Here is an 18946-nt window from a genome sequence, read left to right on the forward strand (position 1 = left end):
GGGTGGCTTCAGAAAGGAGTAACTGAGCCAAATGGCTCCAACTTCAACAGCTGACTGTTTTATCACATCCTCCATGGTGGTAATCACTAAACTTTTCTGTTTTCCACAGGCCCAACCACCCCTATCACTGTTTGTCTTGCTCTTATACTTAATGAAAAGGACTAGATACATTTGATATACATTTCCACATTTCCCTCCTAACCATTTTGATGAATGGCAATTCATTACCACGAAAGGCTAATTACCCTTCTTAGTTCCTTGATTGCATTTTTCACCTGTTCTAGGACCTTAATCCATGAATTCCTGCACCTCCCCTGTTCCTCCCCCCACTTGAAAATTTAATTTGTCCCCTTCTATTGGATCATTTCCTTTGGTCTATAAGCAAGCTCAAATCTTTCTTAAATATGTTTCCTCAAGCTGTCTATCCTAAAACTCTACTCCATCTCTTCTGTCCTCTGCAAAATGTCTTAAGGGTTTCCTTTTCTCCCTGATTAGTTGCTCCAGATTTATCCTTTTGTCCTGTGGCTTTGTACCACACCACAGTATCTAAATTGATCTTTTGAATTTTATCAATGATTTCTCAGTTTAAAGCCAACGGACTTTTTCAGTTTTTATTTTCTTAAATTTGCTTTAGCATCCAAAACTAGAACCACTTCTTTTTTTTTTTTTAAAGAAATGCTAATATTTTATTGCTTCTCCTTCAAATTTTCTTTTCCTTTTCTTTTTTTAAATTTTATTATGTTATGTTAATCACCATACATTACATCATTAGTTTTTGATGTAGTGTTCCATGATTCATTGTTTGTATATAACACCCAGTGCTCCATTCAATACGTGCCCTCCTTAATACCCATCACCGGGCTAATCTATCCCCCCACCCCCTCCCCTCTAAAACCCTCAATTTGTTTCTCAGAGTCCATAGTCTCTCATGGTTCGTCTCCCCCTCCGATTTCCCCCCCTTCATTTTTCCCTCGCTACTTTTTTTTTTTTTAACATATAATGTATTATTTGTTTCAGAGGTACAGGTCTGTGACTCATCAGTCTTTAGATCCACTTCTTGATAGCCTTTTCCGTGCTTTGGATTCTGTGACAAAGAATAGTATGTAGTTTACTGCTTTTCATGAACTTCTCAGATTGTTTCTCTTCTAACTCTGTTTTCCTTTTCCTTTCTCCTATTTATTAACAATCCCACCATGAACTTTTGTTCTACTTTATAATCCTTGCTGTTGGAAATCTCATGCCCTTGAATATCACCTATTTGTGGATAACTCTCAAATCTACATTCTTAGTTCAGCCTCTCTCCTGTGTTGAAGTTCCTGATTTTCAATGGCCCCTCCAATATTATACCTAAGTATCTTGTAATGTGCCGAATTCAACATGTCCGGAACAAAACTGACTTCTTTTTTCCCAAATAATGTTTTCCTAGGTCTTCTATTTTTATTATTCTTGCCACTATTTTCTTAATCACTCAGAATAAAAATCTCAGTGTCATCTCATGCTCTGAGACAAGTGCCTAATATTTCATATTACTTCATAACTTCCTCTGGAAACTCTTTCATGCTGACTGCTTCCTATACATTCCCACTGCTACTTCTCTAGATCAATCTCTTCTAATGGAGGCAACTATTTGTTTCAACTTCCAGCAACATCACCTCTCTTTGCCCTTCAAGGTACAATACTTCTTCCACTCTCAGTCCATGCATTCAGGTGGAGAACAATGTGGTCTAAGTGTAGGCACAGAAATTAGGCCTTAAACAGGCCACTTAGCTTCTATAATTGGGTCAGGGATAGAACTGTGGTTCATGCTTGGCCAATTAAAGCCATGAAAATCCAATTCTAGGACTTCAATTGTAAACCCTAAGAAAAGCTTTCATTTGGATATGAAATTATAAGGATATAAGACTAGAGCCGCTGGGGTCCAACTTGTCATTCAAGGGGATCTCCCACCTGAGAGTGTTGCTAATAATAGAGAAAAAACCAAGAGAAAGAGGAAGGTTAAGTCTGCTTGGCCTCTTTGAGCCACAGAAGTCAGGTATGACTGTAGCCAGCTCTACCGTGGGACTCTTCGGGTTCATGAGTCAATGGATTCTCTTTTTTCTAGTTTAAGCCAGTTTGTTATCTGATATTTCAAGAGATCTAACTCATGAGTTCCCAATTTGCATAAGATGATTAATTCCTCAATGGAACTATCACTTTCTGATTATCCTTATAGCTTTAAAGTGCTTAATGCAACATCTTGCAAACATTAGTTCCTCAAAAAAATTTCTTTGAGTGAAAGAATGCATGACAAACAAATGGAGAACTCACAGAGTACACGAAGGTCATACTGAAGAGCATCTTCTCCTGCTTCATTCACAGCCACACACGTGTATCTCCCCGCATCTTCTACTTTGGCCCGGGGAATCTGCAACACTCGCCCTCCTGAAAACATAGCCCCATATGTTCACTTCTCTAAATCCTACTGGTCATAAACAGAGATGAATTTTTCAGGTCTAATGACTTCCTTACATTTGCTTTCAGGGTTCTTATTTCATCTAACGGTTCAGTTTTAATCCCACATACCATTTGTATAACAAACACTGCATTATTGAAAAATAATCCAATATATGAATCAGATCTCCTGAGAGATAAGTAGCTCATGTAGATTTTTTACAAGAGGGTAAGGTTGCTCCATGCCCCTCATCATATTCCACAGGGAAATGTTATTATGCAGTGACTTCTTGATTTTACAGTTTTGAATACATGTAAAAGAAGCTTACAATGTTTGATGCAGGTATAGGTTTGAGAAAGCAATAGCCAGGGATGCAAAAGGTATAAAGTATATTATTATACATACAATTTTAAAATAATAACTCTGAATATTTTTAAAACTTTTCACGTTGATATAATTTCAAACTCAAAGTTTCAATAACTGTATAAAAAATTTTCATCTATGTTTACCAATTGTTTATATTTCACTCCACTTATTTTATCTCTTATATATATATTCACTTGTTTTATCTCATATATAAATTTACATATTTATTTATTTATATATAAAATCTTTTTCTGAACTATTTGAGAGTAAGTTGGAAACACAGTGCCCCTTTACTCCTAAATATTCATAAATCTGTAATTTCATAAGGACAAAAATAATCCCTTATATAACTATAGTACAGTGATCAAAATCAGGAAATTTAAAATCAACACAAAATTACTAAAGAATTCATAGTCTATATTCGAATTTCATTATTGTTACAATCTTTTATAAATATTTTCCCCCAAGCCTAGATCCAATTTTGGATCACATATCACAACATTTAGTTGTCATTTGTATTTGGTCACTTTTAAAAAAATTTTTTCAAGGTATCTTGTATTTAATTGAAATCAAATTTATACACCATGAAATATGCTGACCTTAGGTGTACAACTTGGTAAATTTTGACAAGCCCATTTTATATTTGTTCAAATTAAGTAGAAGCCTTGAAAAGATTATGATTCCACAATAATTTAAACATCTCCTTCTCTACCAATAAACCATGTGACAACTAAAATATTTGAAACTAATAATCATAACTATTGATTTATGATAAATGTATTTAATAAAGTGAATAGTAACTATTTGCAAATATATTTTAGAATCTATCATTAATAATGTGTAGAAACCAAACTGATGATCTCATCACACTATTAGAGAAATGGAGCCTCATGGAAGCCAAAGGACTTCTTCTTCTTCTTTTTTTTAAGATTTTATTTATTTATTTGAGAGAGAGCATGAGAGGGGAGAGGGTCAGAGGGAGAAGCAGACTCCCCACTGAGAAGGGAGCCCAATGCGGGACTCAATCCTGGGACTCCGGGATCATGAGCTGAGCTGAAGGCAGACGCTTAACCGACTGAGCCACCCAGGCACCCAGCCAAAGGACTTCTTAAGCTGACAGAATGATCCTGTAGTAGAACTGAAAAATACCTTTCCAGCCTATTGTCAAATTCTCAGCCTAGACTCTTCTGGCTCGAAGCTACACAGATACCAGTGGCATTTGGCAGCCTGTGTCAGTTAAATTACATGGCCAGAAAGCTGATCAATTCAACTGGTCTAATAAATGAGGAGAAACACATTTGGCAGAGACTCCGGTTTTCACACTGTTCATAGCGATCTTTACCTGGTAGAATCAACACCCTATCACTGGAGGTCAGAGGATGGCCATCTTTGTACCATGTCAGGGTAGGAGGAGGTGCAGCATTTGTTTCACAGTAAAGAGAAATGGGATTGTTGATGATCACATCCTTAGCTTCACCACTCCTGCCAGTATCCAGCATGTTTCCCATTTCCCAGAGTTTCTGAAAACTTGGAGGAACTATGGAGGAAAGACATGACGTTTCAGACACATGTAAATGCTAGGATTAATTAAACAAAGGTCTTGGCTGTATTTTCACAAGAATGATTAGTAAATGTAATAAATTAGACACTGTGAAAATATTTTCAAGTACTTATATACCTACTAACTCTAGCCCTGAGCCAAACAATGTAGTAGACAGAAGTCAGCATTGGTTTTCATGTAGAAGAACAAGAAATATGGGGCTCAAAATGCCATGTTCATGCTTTGCTCTCCCTGTTAAAGGTCTCTAGCACTTAGAAGAAGAAGGGGTCTATTCTCAGGGATGAACCTACTCTAATATGCGTGGCTAAGAAATATAATCATAGCAGGAAAAACTAAATTTTGAGGAAACTTTCAAAAATTCGGGCTCAACAGAGAGCATCTGCCAATGACTTGTCTTGAGCCTCTAAGAAGGCTAAAGAAGTTATGCAATCAGGATTAATAACTCCATTTACAAAAACAATAGGACATTCTCAAACATTTCTGAGGGACAAGCATGAACTTCCAAGAAGGCAATTTTCCTGCACATTAAAAACATTAAAAAAGTGCATAACACTTGACCTAAAATTTCCACTATTAGCAACTTATGAAAAACCACAGATGTGCGAAAATTTTATATATAAAGATGTTCAATGAAGCATTACACGAGTAATGAGAACTTGGAAACAACCTAGACATTCAACAATAGGAGTCTAGTTAAATATATGTTTTAATACTCAATTGATAAAAAAAATAGTTATTAAAAAGCATGTTTTAAAAAGCATATATAAAAGCATGAAAGCAGCAGTATCAACAACATTAATACCAGGTACTACTTCTTAAACAGTTTGCTAAGAGTTTTACATACTTTATGTTATTTAGTACTTACCACAATTTTACAAGGCATTAATTTTAAAAGCAAGGAAACCAAGGGTTAAAATATTTAGGTAACTTGCCCAACTCAAAAAGTTTGTAGGAGCTAAATCATCATTTAGTTTCAAGTCTGACCACTTTAAATTCTGTACATTACTATACTTTTTACCTTCCAGGTAAACAATATCAAAAGAATCTTCATGATAAAATGTTAGGGGAAAGCTAATGTAATAGAAAAGTCTATCATGTGATCCCAACTTATAAATGAAGTATACTTTACAAAAATATATCAGAAGGAAACAAAAATAGCAGAAGTAACCCAGAATGATGGATTATTTTCTTCCTTGTGAATTTCTTAAACCCAAGTTTTCAATAATGAATTTTTATTATTGTCAACAGAAAAAAAGGTGTTTAAAATAAACCAACTCAAATCTCTTTTTTATTGTTTTGATAGATCATATAAGCTGAATTACACACAATAAGCATATTATTTTACCTTGTATATTCACATCAAAATCCAGCTCATCTTCACCTGCAATATTAGATGCTACACAAGTATACCGTCCAGTATCTGATATCTGAGCCTCCTTTATTTGAAGTGTATGTCCACTTGCAGCAATAATGACATGATCATCTGATTTAAGGGGCTGTGATTCAATTAAATAATGTTACCTTGAAGTACACTAATAAATCCTCTAAAACATCATACAGTTTATACTTTTTAGGATTTTTTAATAAATAAAAAAATTATATTTGAAATATTCAAGACAACATTAATTGAATTAATTTACTTTGATTAAACTTTTTTGAGTAATCACATTTTTATTTATTGAAAATATGGCTCATATACTTTACATCTGTGCCAGGTACTTCTGGGTGGTACATTTATATACCAAATATATAAATGCATATTTTATGATAAAAAACATTCTTAGGTACCATATCTATTTATCCATGTTGGAAAAAATTATTTTCCGCTGATCCCATAGTATACTATCATTCTGTAGAAAATACTAGAGTTTCTTAATGAAAGATTGAGGGCATTAACAGTCTGATTTGATCCAAATATCACTACTGTTCATTCAGAAACATCATTACTTCATAAGTGGAAAATTTTAACCTATATTTATATTTATATTAACTCATATTACAATGTTTGATTTAAAGTATTACTATACTTAATGGCACATTAACTTACAGATATTTGTATTATGATGTTTTATTAATAATATCACCTTCACTTAATAGGGCATTTCTCATCTTCTAAACATTTCTGTTTACACTAAGTTCCCTCTTATTCCTTGAAGATTTTAGCTCCTGGCTCACTGTCATTCCTTCTAATGATACTTTTCTCATAATTCTTGGTGATTTCAACACCCACACAGACATTCACCCAATGCTGTATGCTCTCAGCTCCTTGACCTCCTCTCCTCTAATTTTTTGTCCCCAATCCTCAATCAGCCACTCAACCAGTCATCCTAGGCTTTATAATTACCAAGAACCACATCTCTTTATAATCTCACTTTCAAGTTCTCACTCTCTGACCACCACCTCCTAACTTTCTAACACTTCCTCTAGCATCCCAATTCCAGTAATTTTTTGGTCCTATGGGAGGACCCATAATCCACAGACCCTGCAATCTGTTCACTGCCACTCACTCTCCTCCTGACCCAGAGAAGGTCTATTATAACAATTGCTCCTTGCATAAACCCTCAACTCCTCTTGCCCTCTTTCCCTTTATTTTATTCTTCTGGCAAAACTCCCACCCTGGTTAATACCAGTCTGTCCATTCTGAGCATCTTCTGGTCTATTCAAGGACATCCTTCAAGCAACTATGTCTTCTTACACCTGTATCATCATCAGTTGATTTCTTTCCACTAGATGATTTCGATCTGCATACACCATACTATAATTTTCCCCATTAAAAAGAAAACTCTTTAGAATGCAGACTATCTCCATATTTTTTCTACTCTCCTTTATAGCTGATGGCTTTAAAATATTTGCTACATTTGCTGTTTCTGTTTCCATTTTTTTTTTTTTTTTTGAATCTACTCCAATAAGACTTTTACCATCTCTACTTGACCAAATACCACTGTCAAAGACACCAACGATATCCATGTTGCTATACTTACTGGTCAATTCTCAGTTTTTATTTTACTTGATCAGTGGCATTAAACACAGTTTAACTTGTCTTCATTTTGAAAAACTTTCCTCCCTATCTTTTGGGACACTTCACTCTCTGCCCCACAACCTCTAAATGTAGAAGTCCCCCAGGGCTTAATCCTCAGACCTCTTGTCTTTTTATCTAAACTCACTCTCCTATTGCTCTCATGCAAAATCTTGGACACATCTTTGTCTGACAGTTTTCCCTCACATCCTGCTACCACCTTTGTCCAAGCAACTACCATCTCTTTTCTGGACCACTGAAATAAATTCATATCTGGACCCTCTCTAACTTCTCTCAATACAGAAGCTAATGGAATCCTTTTAAAACCCTAAGTCAGATCATATCACTCATGTGTTCAAAAATTTCCAGTAGCTTCCTATCAGAATAAAGGCCAATTGGTCTACAAGGCAGTGTGACCTGCCTCCCCATTAAGCTTTTGCTCACAACTTCTGTGTTCCATGGATCACCAGCCAAAGTGCCTCGGAGCCTTTGTCCTTGCTATACTCTCTACTTTGGAATATCTTCCCCTGAGGTATTCTGTGTCTGCTTTCTTCATTTTCTTTGAGTTTCTGCTCAAATATCACCTTATCAGTGAGGCCTTCCCTACATAAAAAAGAGATCATACTCCCATGCGTACTATTCCTCTTCCTGAGTTTTCTCCATAACATTTACCCCATCTGGCACATTATATGTTGCACTGCTTTGTTTAGTTTTTGTCTCCCCAAATTTTACACAAGGAGAGATACTTGTCTGTTTCCTTCACGGCTGTATCCCCTGCACCTAAAATAGTGTCCAGCAAATAGTATGTGCTTAATAAATAACTTGGTAATTAATAAATCGTTATTAATATTATATCACTTATATAAAAATAATATAATTTAAATTTTCTATGCTAAAAGAAAAACTTCAGGGCATGCATGAATAAATAAAACTCAAAGATTCTATTAAAACTTATTGTGGCTAACATGGCCAATATGTTCAGTGGATTTTCTCAAAAAACATTGTTTCTCTGGAGTAGTGCTGATTATCTGAAGAATGAAATAACAGAAGAAAGGATATGGAAAATAAATAAAAACTAGTTTGTTTTTTCTTTTTTTTTTTTGGTCCTCATTTTAGAGAACTAATCCTAAACCCTGAAAAATTTAGCAGTTTAACTAAAGCATTATAATTGGATTGATTTCAGAGTCTGGATTTGAAACTGTAATTTAACCATCCCTTATGATATTTAAAAAAAACTAAACTGTCTCACTCCTAGCACAATTCTAGTCTTTAGCCAATTTTTATGTGTGTATGTGTTTGTGTGTATGTGTGTGCATGTGTAGTAACTAAGAGAAATAAAATAGGTTCTAGGTAAAATTAAAAATAATATAATAAGATTTCAGAAGAGAACGGAATTAGCTGTTTCCAAGCAAACCCATATAGAATTGATACTGTACAGTGAAGTGTACTTGTAGTCAGAAAAGAAACTGTAAACAGAACATGGTGGGAGTTCCGTATTTTTCCTTTTGCAATGGTTTCCAGATGAAACATGCTTACTTTATAAGAGATGATTTTTTTTTCTTGCTGCCAGTGTTGCAAAATCTCTATGATCTGAAAAAATAAAGCTATATCTTTCTGCATCTTAAATCATAACTCTGACCTGAACTTCTACAGCTGGAATTTAACTAGCCATTTGGTTGATTATGTGGACAAATAGCAGCTTAGTTATGCCACATCTGTATTAAGCACAGTGTTAACAGCAGCCAAAAAAAAAAAAAGTCTGTTTTGGTATAAAAACACTAGCACATATATCTTTAAAACATGAATGGAAGAAAATAAGTTGAGATGAGAAATAAGGATGTACGGTCTGAAATTCAGATCACATAATTGAAGGATGTGCCTTTTATTTAAAGTTTCTTATTGCCCCCAGTTAATTGAATTGGGCACTTAATCACCACATTTAGCTATTTTTCTTCCCCTTGGAATATAAAACATGTTATCTTTTATAAAAGAATTAAAGGTGTTTAGAGAAGATTCTGAATAAACTCAGTACCCATGTTATACCTACCATTTTAATCTGGCTTAGCACTGTTTTGTGCTTCTTCTCTACAAAGTTTGCTTACTCTATAAAGCCACAGAATGCAAAAACTGTTCCCCAGGGGGAAGGTGGCTGGATTTTCATACATGATTGCTAATGTCCACAAAAACAATCCTTCAAACTTTGCAGTGATGGAATAATGCTAAGATTGTTGAACATGTTCAAGTTTCTTTGCAGTTTTCTATTCTAGGAGCATGGTTTTGTGCTAGTTATAAGGTGACATTGATTCTCTGAGTTACTTGTGTGTGTTTTTTTCTTTTTTTCTTTTTTTAATTTAATTGACCATGTTTGTTTTTCAGAAACTATTAGCAAAGGAGAAAATGTGTGACTGGCCTGTCCATCCTTGTACCAGCTGAGAGAGGCAGAAGGAATGGCATAAGCTTCACATTCCAAAGTCAGAGTATTGTTGACTTTGATCTTCACTTCTTTAGGGGAAAGACCTGGCCCCAGGAGGTCCCCTTTATTGATGATGGGTGGAACTGCATAAAAAAACAAATATTTGTAGAGTTAAACACTGGTTCTTTTCAATACATGGAATATCATGGAAATCACACTAAGGATTACTTAAGAAAACAAGGAAATAACTGAGGTGTTTGCTATGTTCCCCTTTCACCATGGACCCAAGTTAGCATCTTGTGAAATGGTAATGCTCAGATACAGAATGTGAAGGAAAACAGCTTTCTCCCCTCATCATTTTAATACTGCCAGCGAGGCTACTGTCCTTCACAGAACAGCTACTTTCAATTTTCCAGGTCCCCAGAAACAGTCCAAGCATGACCTATAAAATGCATTTTCTCAGTCATTAAAGGAACTGATTCAAAGAACAAAAGACAATCAGAAGGATGCTCTTCCTTTTTAAAAACAAAACCAAAACAAAAATCCTGAAATGTAGGTCCTATTAATGGTAGTATTCACTTTGCTTTTTATCTATAAGTCAATGTACAGTGGATCAGCTCAAAGTCACTGATGAATCCACCTTAGGCTGTTCAGTAGAACATATATACTTAAAGAACAATTTTGTGCATGGAAGTATTTTAACTCAGCCCAGGGGGTTTCCAGAAGGAAAAACAGAGAAATATAAGGAAGTGCCACTGGCAAGTTGTCCAATAAGAGGTTAATGAGCAGACTGAATGGGCTCTTCACATCTTTAAGCAATTGAGGACATAGGTACAATGCTTAATATGACTTCCATCTTAATGAAGCAAGCTGCATAAACAACAAACTTAAATGATGTATTGTATGGTGACTAACATAACATAATAAAATCAAATAAAATTAAAAAGAACTTAAATGATGAGTATAAATAATTATGAACCTATAATAAAAAACAAGATTGAAAAAGTTAGAAAACTTGAGGAAAATACGAAATGTAGTGTTCTTTTAGGACTTACTGTAGACCTTTACTTCATAGTGCTTTATCATTTCCCCCGCCTCATTAGTGGCTATACAAGAGTATCTTCCAGCATTGTCCTCCTGTGCATTTAGGATCTGCAGAGTCCTACCTCCTGAAAAATCATGGAACACCAAAGAATCTCTGAAGTCACAGTGGCAACAGAGTATGCAAAACACACCAGGGTTTTTAGTTCTCACTATTAACATATTTCTTTTTCTATGTGCCAATTCTATAACAGACATTTGACACAAGACAAACTATAATATAGATGGGCACTGCATGGTGGGCAAGGAGTCAGTAAGTCCTTGATGATCCTCTATGATAATGACTTTCATGCTCATCGTGACCCTCCCATACCTCTGTACACACTCTGGCTCAGGTCTTTATTTCACTCTCTTCATAAATAGATCTTCTGCCTTAGTCATCTTCTTCTTCTCATCTACTTGGGCTATCAGTAGAGATTGATCTCGCTAAAACTCAGTTTGTATTATGGTACATTTCTCCTTAAAAATCTTCATTGGTTCTCAATTGAATAAAATATAAAGTCAAAACTCTTTAGTCCGGGCATTCAAAATATGATTCCAATGTTCCTTCCTGACCTTTTCTCCCACCCACCTCCCTCTCTGCCATTCACACACACACACACACACACATACTCAAGTGGGAGGTCTACATATTATTACTTGCAACTAGATAGGCCTTTGTACATCTATGTGCCTTTCTCACTTTGTACCTTTCCCACACTAGTTATCCTGATGGATCTGAAATCACTCATTTCCAACCAACAAAATTCAATACCTTTCTTTAAGGGCTGGTTCAAGTTTCAACTGTAACAAAGCATTTCCTAACCACTTCAGCCCACAGTGGTCATTCCATCTTTTGAATTTTTATAAAATTTGTCACTCTCATTTACCAAATGCCATGACTATTCCTAATTCATATTATTAATTAACTTTTACACATATTATTTCCCTTCCACATAAAACTGTAAATTTCTTAAAGCCAGGGATAATACTTTTTAATTCTTTCTGTTTTCATACATTTTTCCAAGTATTAAAGGGAAATAAATAAGCTCTCTCAATCTAAATACCAATTCTCCTTATGGTTCAATTCAACAAATGAATTTCTACTCTTTTTGGTATTCCATATTGTATTTTATCAATTAATAGCATTGTGGTATTTATTAATTTGCCTTTTATTTAGATATTTTATTGGTCTTTCAAAAAGTAATTTTACTTTAGATTATAAGATATATATATAAATAATTAAAAAATTAAAATGGCAGTAGAACAACATAACTAAAACATAAGTACTTTTATAAAAAATAACCAATGATTCTTTTTCTACAATAGTAGATGGCACAAATGTATCTTGTGCATTTAAAGTAAACTAGTTACCTGGAAGAATACGAATATTTCGGTTGGATTCTAAAGGTGTTCCATCCTTAAACCAGGTGATGGTGGCTGGAGGATATGAATAGGCTTCACAGACCAAAGATGTGGGGCTGTTAAGGATAACAGTGACATCTTCAGGGCCACCATCACTATCAACGCCAGCAATTGTAGGAGATACTGAAATAGATTTAAAATGTGATTAAAGAAATATGTTTAGAAATGTCCTTATTTGTGAATTTCTAAATTTCACTATACTTATTTGTGTAATTCTATTTCCTAACAATTCCAGAAATAATTGGTTCTTATTCTACATAAAAGGAATGAGAACTTCAAAATGGAGTAATGGAGGAGACAACACACAAAAAGGAATTATAATGCAGCATAGTAGGGCAAAAATGAGAATTCTGGTGCAGGATATATGGAAGCATAGCATTCAATCCAATTTGAGGTGTGTGGTGTGAGGACTCTCATCAGGGAAGGCCTCCTAAAGGAAAAGATTTCAAAGTGAGCCTTAAAGGATTAGTGGTGGTTAGTGAGTGAAAGAAGGGAGAAGTAGGAAGTAAGAAGAAGGAGCATATTGGGTGCAGAATAGTATAAAAAATGAGGGGCAAACAGGGAATATATTGAGGATAGATTCAAGGGGGTCAGTGTTGGAAGCAAGGGTAATGGAGACAGGTCCATTTGTTCCACATAAGATAATGAGGGACTGAATTAAAGGAAGGCATAAAGTGGAAGGAGTGACTACAGAAAAATTTAGAAAGTCAATTGGTGGCACTTGATGATAGAATTTGAGGGCTAAAGAAAACCAAAGTCAAAGATGACTTCTAGCTTTCTTGCTTGGGAATGTAGGTAAACTGCAGTGAAACAATATAAATAGAAAATATGGAAAGATTTGCTCATTTTGGAGGGAAGATGTTCAGTTCTGAATATCTTGAATTTAAAGTACTCATGAGATTTCCAGCTAGAAATGTCCAACAAGCAATTGTATATAGAAATCCAAACTAGGGAGAAAGATCTGGGTTGCAGGTATGGATTTAAAAAGAAATCAGTCTATAGAAGATAATAATTAAACTCTGGGAATTAAGCTTATTATTTGAAGACAATACCTAGAGTAAAATGAGCAGTGAAGTAAGGACAAATGTTAAGGTACCTAATGTTTGAGAGATGGATTACAGAGAAGTCCATAAAGGAGGGAGAAAAGTATTTTGATATTAGTAATCAAATATAATATATTTAGATGGTGCATTTTAAATTTCAAGACATAAGCAGAAACTAAAAATCTATTTTAATGTCATGGCTGAGACTTAAGCATAACTTTGATGCTGCAAGAACTGAATGTACAGGTATTTCATAATTCCTAGTCCACAAAGACTATAATATGGACGATTACCAATAATTGTCCCATAAAGAAAGGATAAAATACACCAGATTGAACCCTTGTACTGTTGACCTGTTTCTCTTTGACCAGCATACCTTTACCTTTTACTACTGGGTTTTTAACATCTGTCTTATTCACAGTTGTGTCTCTAGCACTAAACACAGTTCCTGCAATGTAGGTGGTATTCCAAATGTAACGAATAAATTTATAAATAAATGTATTAATTAAAGAAAAACAGCAAATGTACCTAAACACTAGTCCTCCTTAAATAATGAAATTCTATGGCAGAAACATTAAAAAGAAAAAGAAAAGAAGGTAATTCAGCAGATAGTCATGTCTGACTCTTCAAGATTTGAGGCAATGTTTGTACCTACCCAACACGTTAAGACTGAAACTTCTGCTCTTGTCACCAGCTGTATTAGAAGCTAAACATGCATATCTTCCAGTATGTGACACTTGGGCATTGGTAATTTTAAGAAAACGGCCACCAGACATAATGTGATGGGTGTCATCTTCTTGGAGGAGCTGTCCATCTTTGTGCCATGTAATTTCTGGCACTGGATTCCCTGTAACAAAAAGCCATTTCTGAGAGATGGCTAATAAGTACATGCCTACAACTGACAATGAAAAGAAGGCATTTTCACTCATTTTCCTTTTAAATATCACACTTGTAAACAATGCGGTAATCATTCATTTTAAAATAAATTTGTAAACATAATTTATAATAACAATCATGTCATAATTTTTTAAAATTTACAGATTACAAGCCATTTTCAAATGAAGATTAGTTTGATCTATAAGCAAAATAATTCCAAATTAGTCTTTGTGTTTAATTAAATAGTAAAATATACTTTAGAAAGAATGGGACATGCATTTTTATTAAAATTGTTATCCCAAATACTTTTGCACTCATATTAAATTTTTAAAGGTTTTATATTTTTGAAAGCAAGCTATAAAAAAGGAAAAACCTTGAATGAAATAATTCAATAAACAGATATTTTCAGTTTATACCAGGATTCTAGCATACATACATAGTAAGTAGATAGAGATATAAATATATTAATTATTCCCTTAATGGAATAATTCACCTATGGAGAAAGATCTTTTGTTTTAACATGAGACTTATGTTAAATATTAATTTTAAGTTGCTCAAATAATTAAAAAATTTTAAAACCATAAGAGCAAGTTCTGTTAGGAAAAAGTGCTAGGATAATATATTAAAATTGGAAGGCTTGGCCATGCCAACCATGGAGTCTGTTCTATAGCCCTACCCAGGCAGGGAAGCAAATTTGCAGGCCTGCCCAACTGCTGAAATATAGCACCCAGTCCCACCTGATGAGGAAGCCTAACCAGAGAATCCAGGCAACCACAGAGCCTATCCTATAGCTGCACTCAGTCAAGAAACCCAATGAGCAGTACTTTCCAACTGTTTCCAGTCAACATTAATCTGTACCTGCTAACCTCAGAGCTCAGGCAGTGGCCTTAACCAAATAGAGACCCTAGGAGCAAGCCCCATCTGCAAGGATGCTACCAGATGACCCATGAAGAACACCAGGCTGCGCTGAGTGGTGAATGACTGTTTTTGCCAAAGTGAACCTATAAAGACTAGAAGAGGACACCACTTACTCCAATGTGCAGATACCAATGCAAGGAATCAGGTAAAAAAGACACCATCAAAGGAAACTACTTAAATTCCAATAATGACCCTAAAGAAATGGAAATCTGTGAACTAACTGTCTGACAAAGAATTCAGAATAATCCTCTCAAAGAAATTTAGTGAACTACAAGAACACAGACAACTAAACAAAATTAAGAAAATGGTGCATGAACAAAGAAATAGAAACAATCAAAACAAACAAACAGAATTCCTAGAGCTGAAGAATACAGTGACTGACCTAAAGAATTCAATAGAGAGCTTTAATAGCAGACTCAACCAAGAAGAAAAAAAGAATTAGTGAACTAGAGGATAGGTCATTAAAATTATCCAGTCAGAAGAGAAAGAAAGAAAGAAAGAAAGACATAAAAGAAAAGAAAAGAAAAGAAAAGAAAAGAAAAGAAAGGAAAAAAAGAAAGAAAGAAATAAAAGAAAAGAAAAGAAAAGTGAAGAGAAGGGAAGGGAAAAAAGAAAAAGAAAAAAACAGTGAAGAAAGCCTATAAGACTATGGAAGGCTATCAACAGAAACAATATACATATACGTTATGGGAATCCCAGAAGGACAAGAGATAGGGAAAAGGACAGAAAGTATATTTAGAGTAATAATGGCTGAAAACTTCCCAAACATAGGGAGAGAAATGGACATCCAGATTCATGAGGCCCAAAGGACCCCAAATTGGTTGAACTTGAAAAGGGCTACACTGAGACACATTATAATCATATTTTCAAAAGTCAAAGACAAAGACAGAATTTGAAAGCAGCAAGAGAAAGGTGTATTACATACAAGGGAAACCCCTAAGATTTTAGGCTGATTTTTCAAAAATAAGGACTACTTTGTATGCCAGGAAAGAACAGGATAATATATTCAAAATATTAAAAGAAAAGGGACCTGTCAATCAGGAATACTATAGCTGGCAAAGTGGGAGGGAATGATAAAGATTTTCCTGAACAAACAAAAGCTGAGGGAGTTCATCCTCACTAGACCTGCCTTATAGGAAATGCTAAGGACATTCTCAAGTGGAAATACAAGGATGATAATTAATGTTGTAAAACATATGAATGTGTGTATAAAACTCACTGGTAATGGTAAATATGTAGTTAAAGTCATATTCTCTATGATTGTAATGGTGGTATGTAATTCACTTACAACTCTAAAAGTTAGAAAGTGAATGTATTTAAAATAACCATAACTGCAATAATTTGTTACTGGATACATGTAAAAAATATAAAAACTGCCACATCAATAACCTAAAATGTGAGGGGGAGAGAAGTAAAAGTATAAAGGTTATATATACTATCAAAATAAAGTTGTTATCAGCCTAAAATAAAATATATTTTATGTAAGCCCCATGGTAAAGAAAAACCTATACTGGTTGCACAAAAGATTAGGATGAAGGAGTCAACAAAACAATTAGAAAACAATGAACAAATGTCAATAGTAAGTCCTCATTTATCAATAATTACTTTAACATAAATGGATTAAATTCTCCAATCAAAAGACAGAGAATGACTGAATGCATTTAAAAAAACAAGATTCACTAATATGGGGCCTATAAGAGACTCACTTTAGCTTCAAAGATACACATAGACTGAGAGTGAAGGGATGTAAAAAGATATTTCAAACAAATGGCACCCCCCCAAAAAGCAGGAATAGCTGCATTTATTTCAGATAAAATAAACTTTAAGCTAAAAATGGTCATAAGAGACAAAGAAGGTCATTATGCAATGATAAAAGGGTCAATTCTCAAGAAGATACAATAAATGTAAATATTTATGCACCCAACATTGGAGCAACTAAATACATAGAACAAATACTAATAGAACTAAAGGGAGAGAAGGAAAGATGGCAGAGGAGTAGGGGACCCTGTTTCAACTGGTCCCCGGAATTGAGCTGGATATCTACCAGACCACTCTGAGCACCCACGAAACCAGCCTGAGATGTAAGAAGATCTGGATCTCTACAAACAGAATATCACAGGTGGTTGGTTTTGAGGTACGAAGCGGGGAGCCCTGATTCCACGGGCAGATATCAGAGGATAAACAGCAGCGGGAGGGAGCCTGGCCCTGGGGATCCTACACTGCCAGTGAGCGACAGCCTTGTGCAGCGCTCGCAGACCGGTAGCGGTGGGGAAAGGACTTTAGGGCAGCCCCGGGGGCAGAAACCCGGAGCAGCGGGGGGGTCGCGCATGCGAACTGGGAGCAGCTGGCGGTTTTAGAAGCACAAAGGGCAGAGACGTGCTCCGACCTGGAGGCAGGACTGGGGGCGCTGCGGAGGGGCGCACAACCCAGGCTGCTGCAGTTTATAGCAGCACAGACAGAAACGGAGACGGTGTGGCCTGGAGAGCTCACTGAAGAACAGACTGCGGTCTCTCTGCTCTGAGGCAGAGGGTTGGAAACGGTCTCTTCTGCTCTGATTCGCGGAAGAGACGCGGAAAGCCACCAGGGAAAGGCGCCAGAGAACAAAAGCCCCAAAGACTGATTCCCACTGAGCCCATCCACCACCACAGGGGCCCAGGGCAACTCCGCCCAAACAGGGTTGCCTGAGTAACAGCCCGGCAGGCCCCTCCCGCAGAAGACAGGCTGGGAAAACAAGAGGCCAGCAACCCTAAGGTCCCAAGAAAACAGGTGCATCTTGCTTGGGTTCTGGTCAATAATTTGGACTCTATACATTCCCTCAAACACCCATCAACAGAATGACTAGCAGGAGGAACCCCCAAAATAGAAAAGACTCCGAGATTATGATTTACGCTGCAGATTTACAAATGGATGCAGATATAACCAAGATGTCAGAGATGGAATTCAGGCTAGCAATTGTGAAGACAATGGCTAGAATGGAGAAATCAATTAATGGCAACATAGAGTCTCTAAGGGCAGAAATGAAAGCTGAATTGGCAGAACTTAAAAATGCTATCAATGAGATTCCAATCCAATCTAGATAATCTAACAGCTAGGGTAAGTGAGGCAGAAGAATGAATAAGCGACCTGGAAGACAATACAATAGATTAAAAGGGAAAAGATGAGGCCAGGGAAAAACAACTCAGAATCCATAAAAATAGAATCAGAGAAATAAGTGACACCATGAAGTGTTCCAATGTCAGAATAATTGGAATCCCGGAGGGAGTGGAGAGAGAGAGAGGACTAGAAGATGTATTTGAGCAAATCATACCTAAGAACTTCCCTAATCTGGGGAATGAAACAAACATTCGCATCCTAGAGGCAGAGAGGACCCCTCCCAAGATCAAGGAAAACAGGCCAACACCTCGGCATGTAATAGTAAAACTTGCAAATCTTAGAATCAAGGAAACCATCTTAAGGGCCGTTAGGGGAAACAGATTCCTTATGTACAGAGGAAGGAACATCAGAATAACGTCAGACCTATCCACAGAGACCTGGCAAGCTAGAAAGGCCTGGCAAGACATATTCAGGGTACTAAATGAGAAGAACATGCAGCCAAGAATACTTTATCCGGCAAGGCTCTCATTTAGAATGGATGGAGAGATGCAGAGCTTCCACGACCAGCAGAAACTGAAAGAATATGTGACCACTAAGCCAGCCCTGCAAGAAATATTAGGGGGGTTCTATAAAAGGAGAAAAGACCCCAAGAGTGATATACAACAGAAATTTACAGGGACAATCTATAAAAACAACGTCTTCACAGGCAACATGATGACAATTA

General features: G+C 35.8%; 1 protein-coding gene across 1 annotated transcript in view; it reads right to left on the reverse strand.

The window, feature by feature from the left end:
• Positions 1-18946, reverse strand: part of HMCN1 (hemicentin 1) — a 478487-nt gene that overhangs the window by 104412 nt on the left and 355129 nt on the right. Inside the window, exons 49-55 of the mRNA XM_078078047.1 lie at positions 13991-14182; positions 12242-12415; positions 10843-10956; positions 9785-9930; positions 5704-5854; positions 4140-4334; positions 2308-2421 (exon numbers count right to left, since the gene is read on the reverse strand). Of these exons, the coding sequence (XP_077934173.1) occupies positions 2308-2421; positions 4140-4334; positions 5704-5854; positions 9785-9930; positions 10843-10956; positions 12242-12415; positions 13991-14182 (1086 nt within the window). The remainder of the gene's footprint in view (positions 1-2307; positions 2422-4139; positions 4335-5703; positions 5855-9784; positions 9931-10842; positions 10957-12241; positions 12416-13990; positions 14183-18946) is intronic.

This window comes from Halichoerus grypus, chromosome 7, assembly GCF_964656455.1.
Source record: "Halichoerus grypus chromosome 7, mHalGry1.hap1.1, whole genome shotgun sequence".
NCBI lineage: Eukaryota > Metazoa > Chordata > Mammalia > Carnivora > Phocidae > Halichoerus > Halichoerus grypus.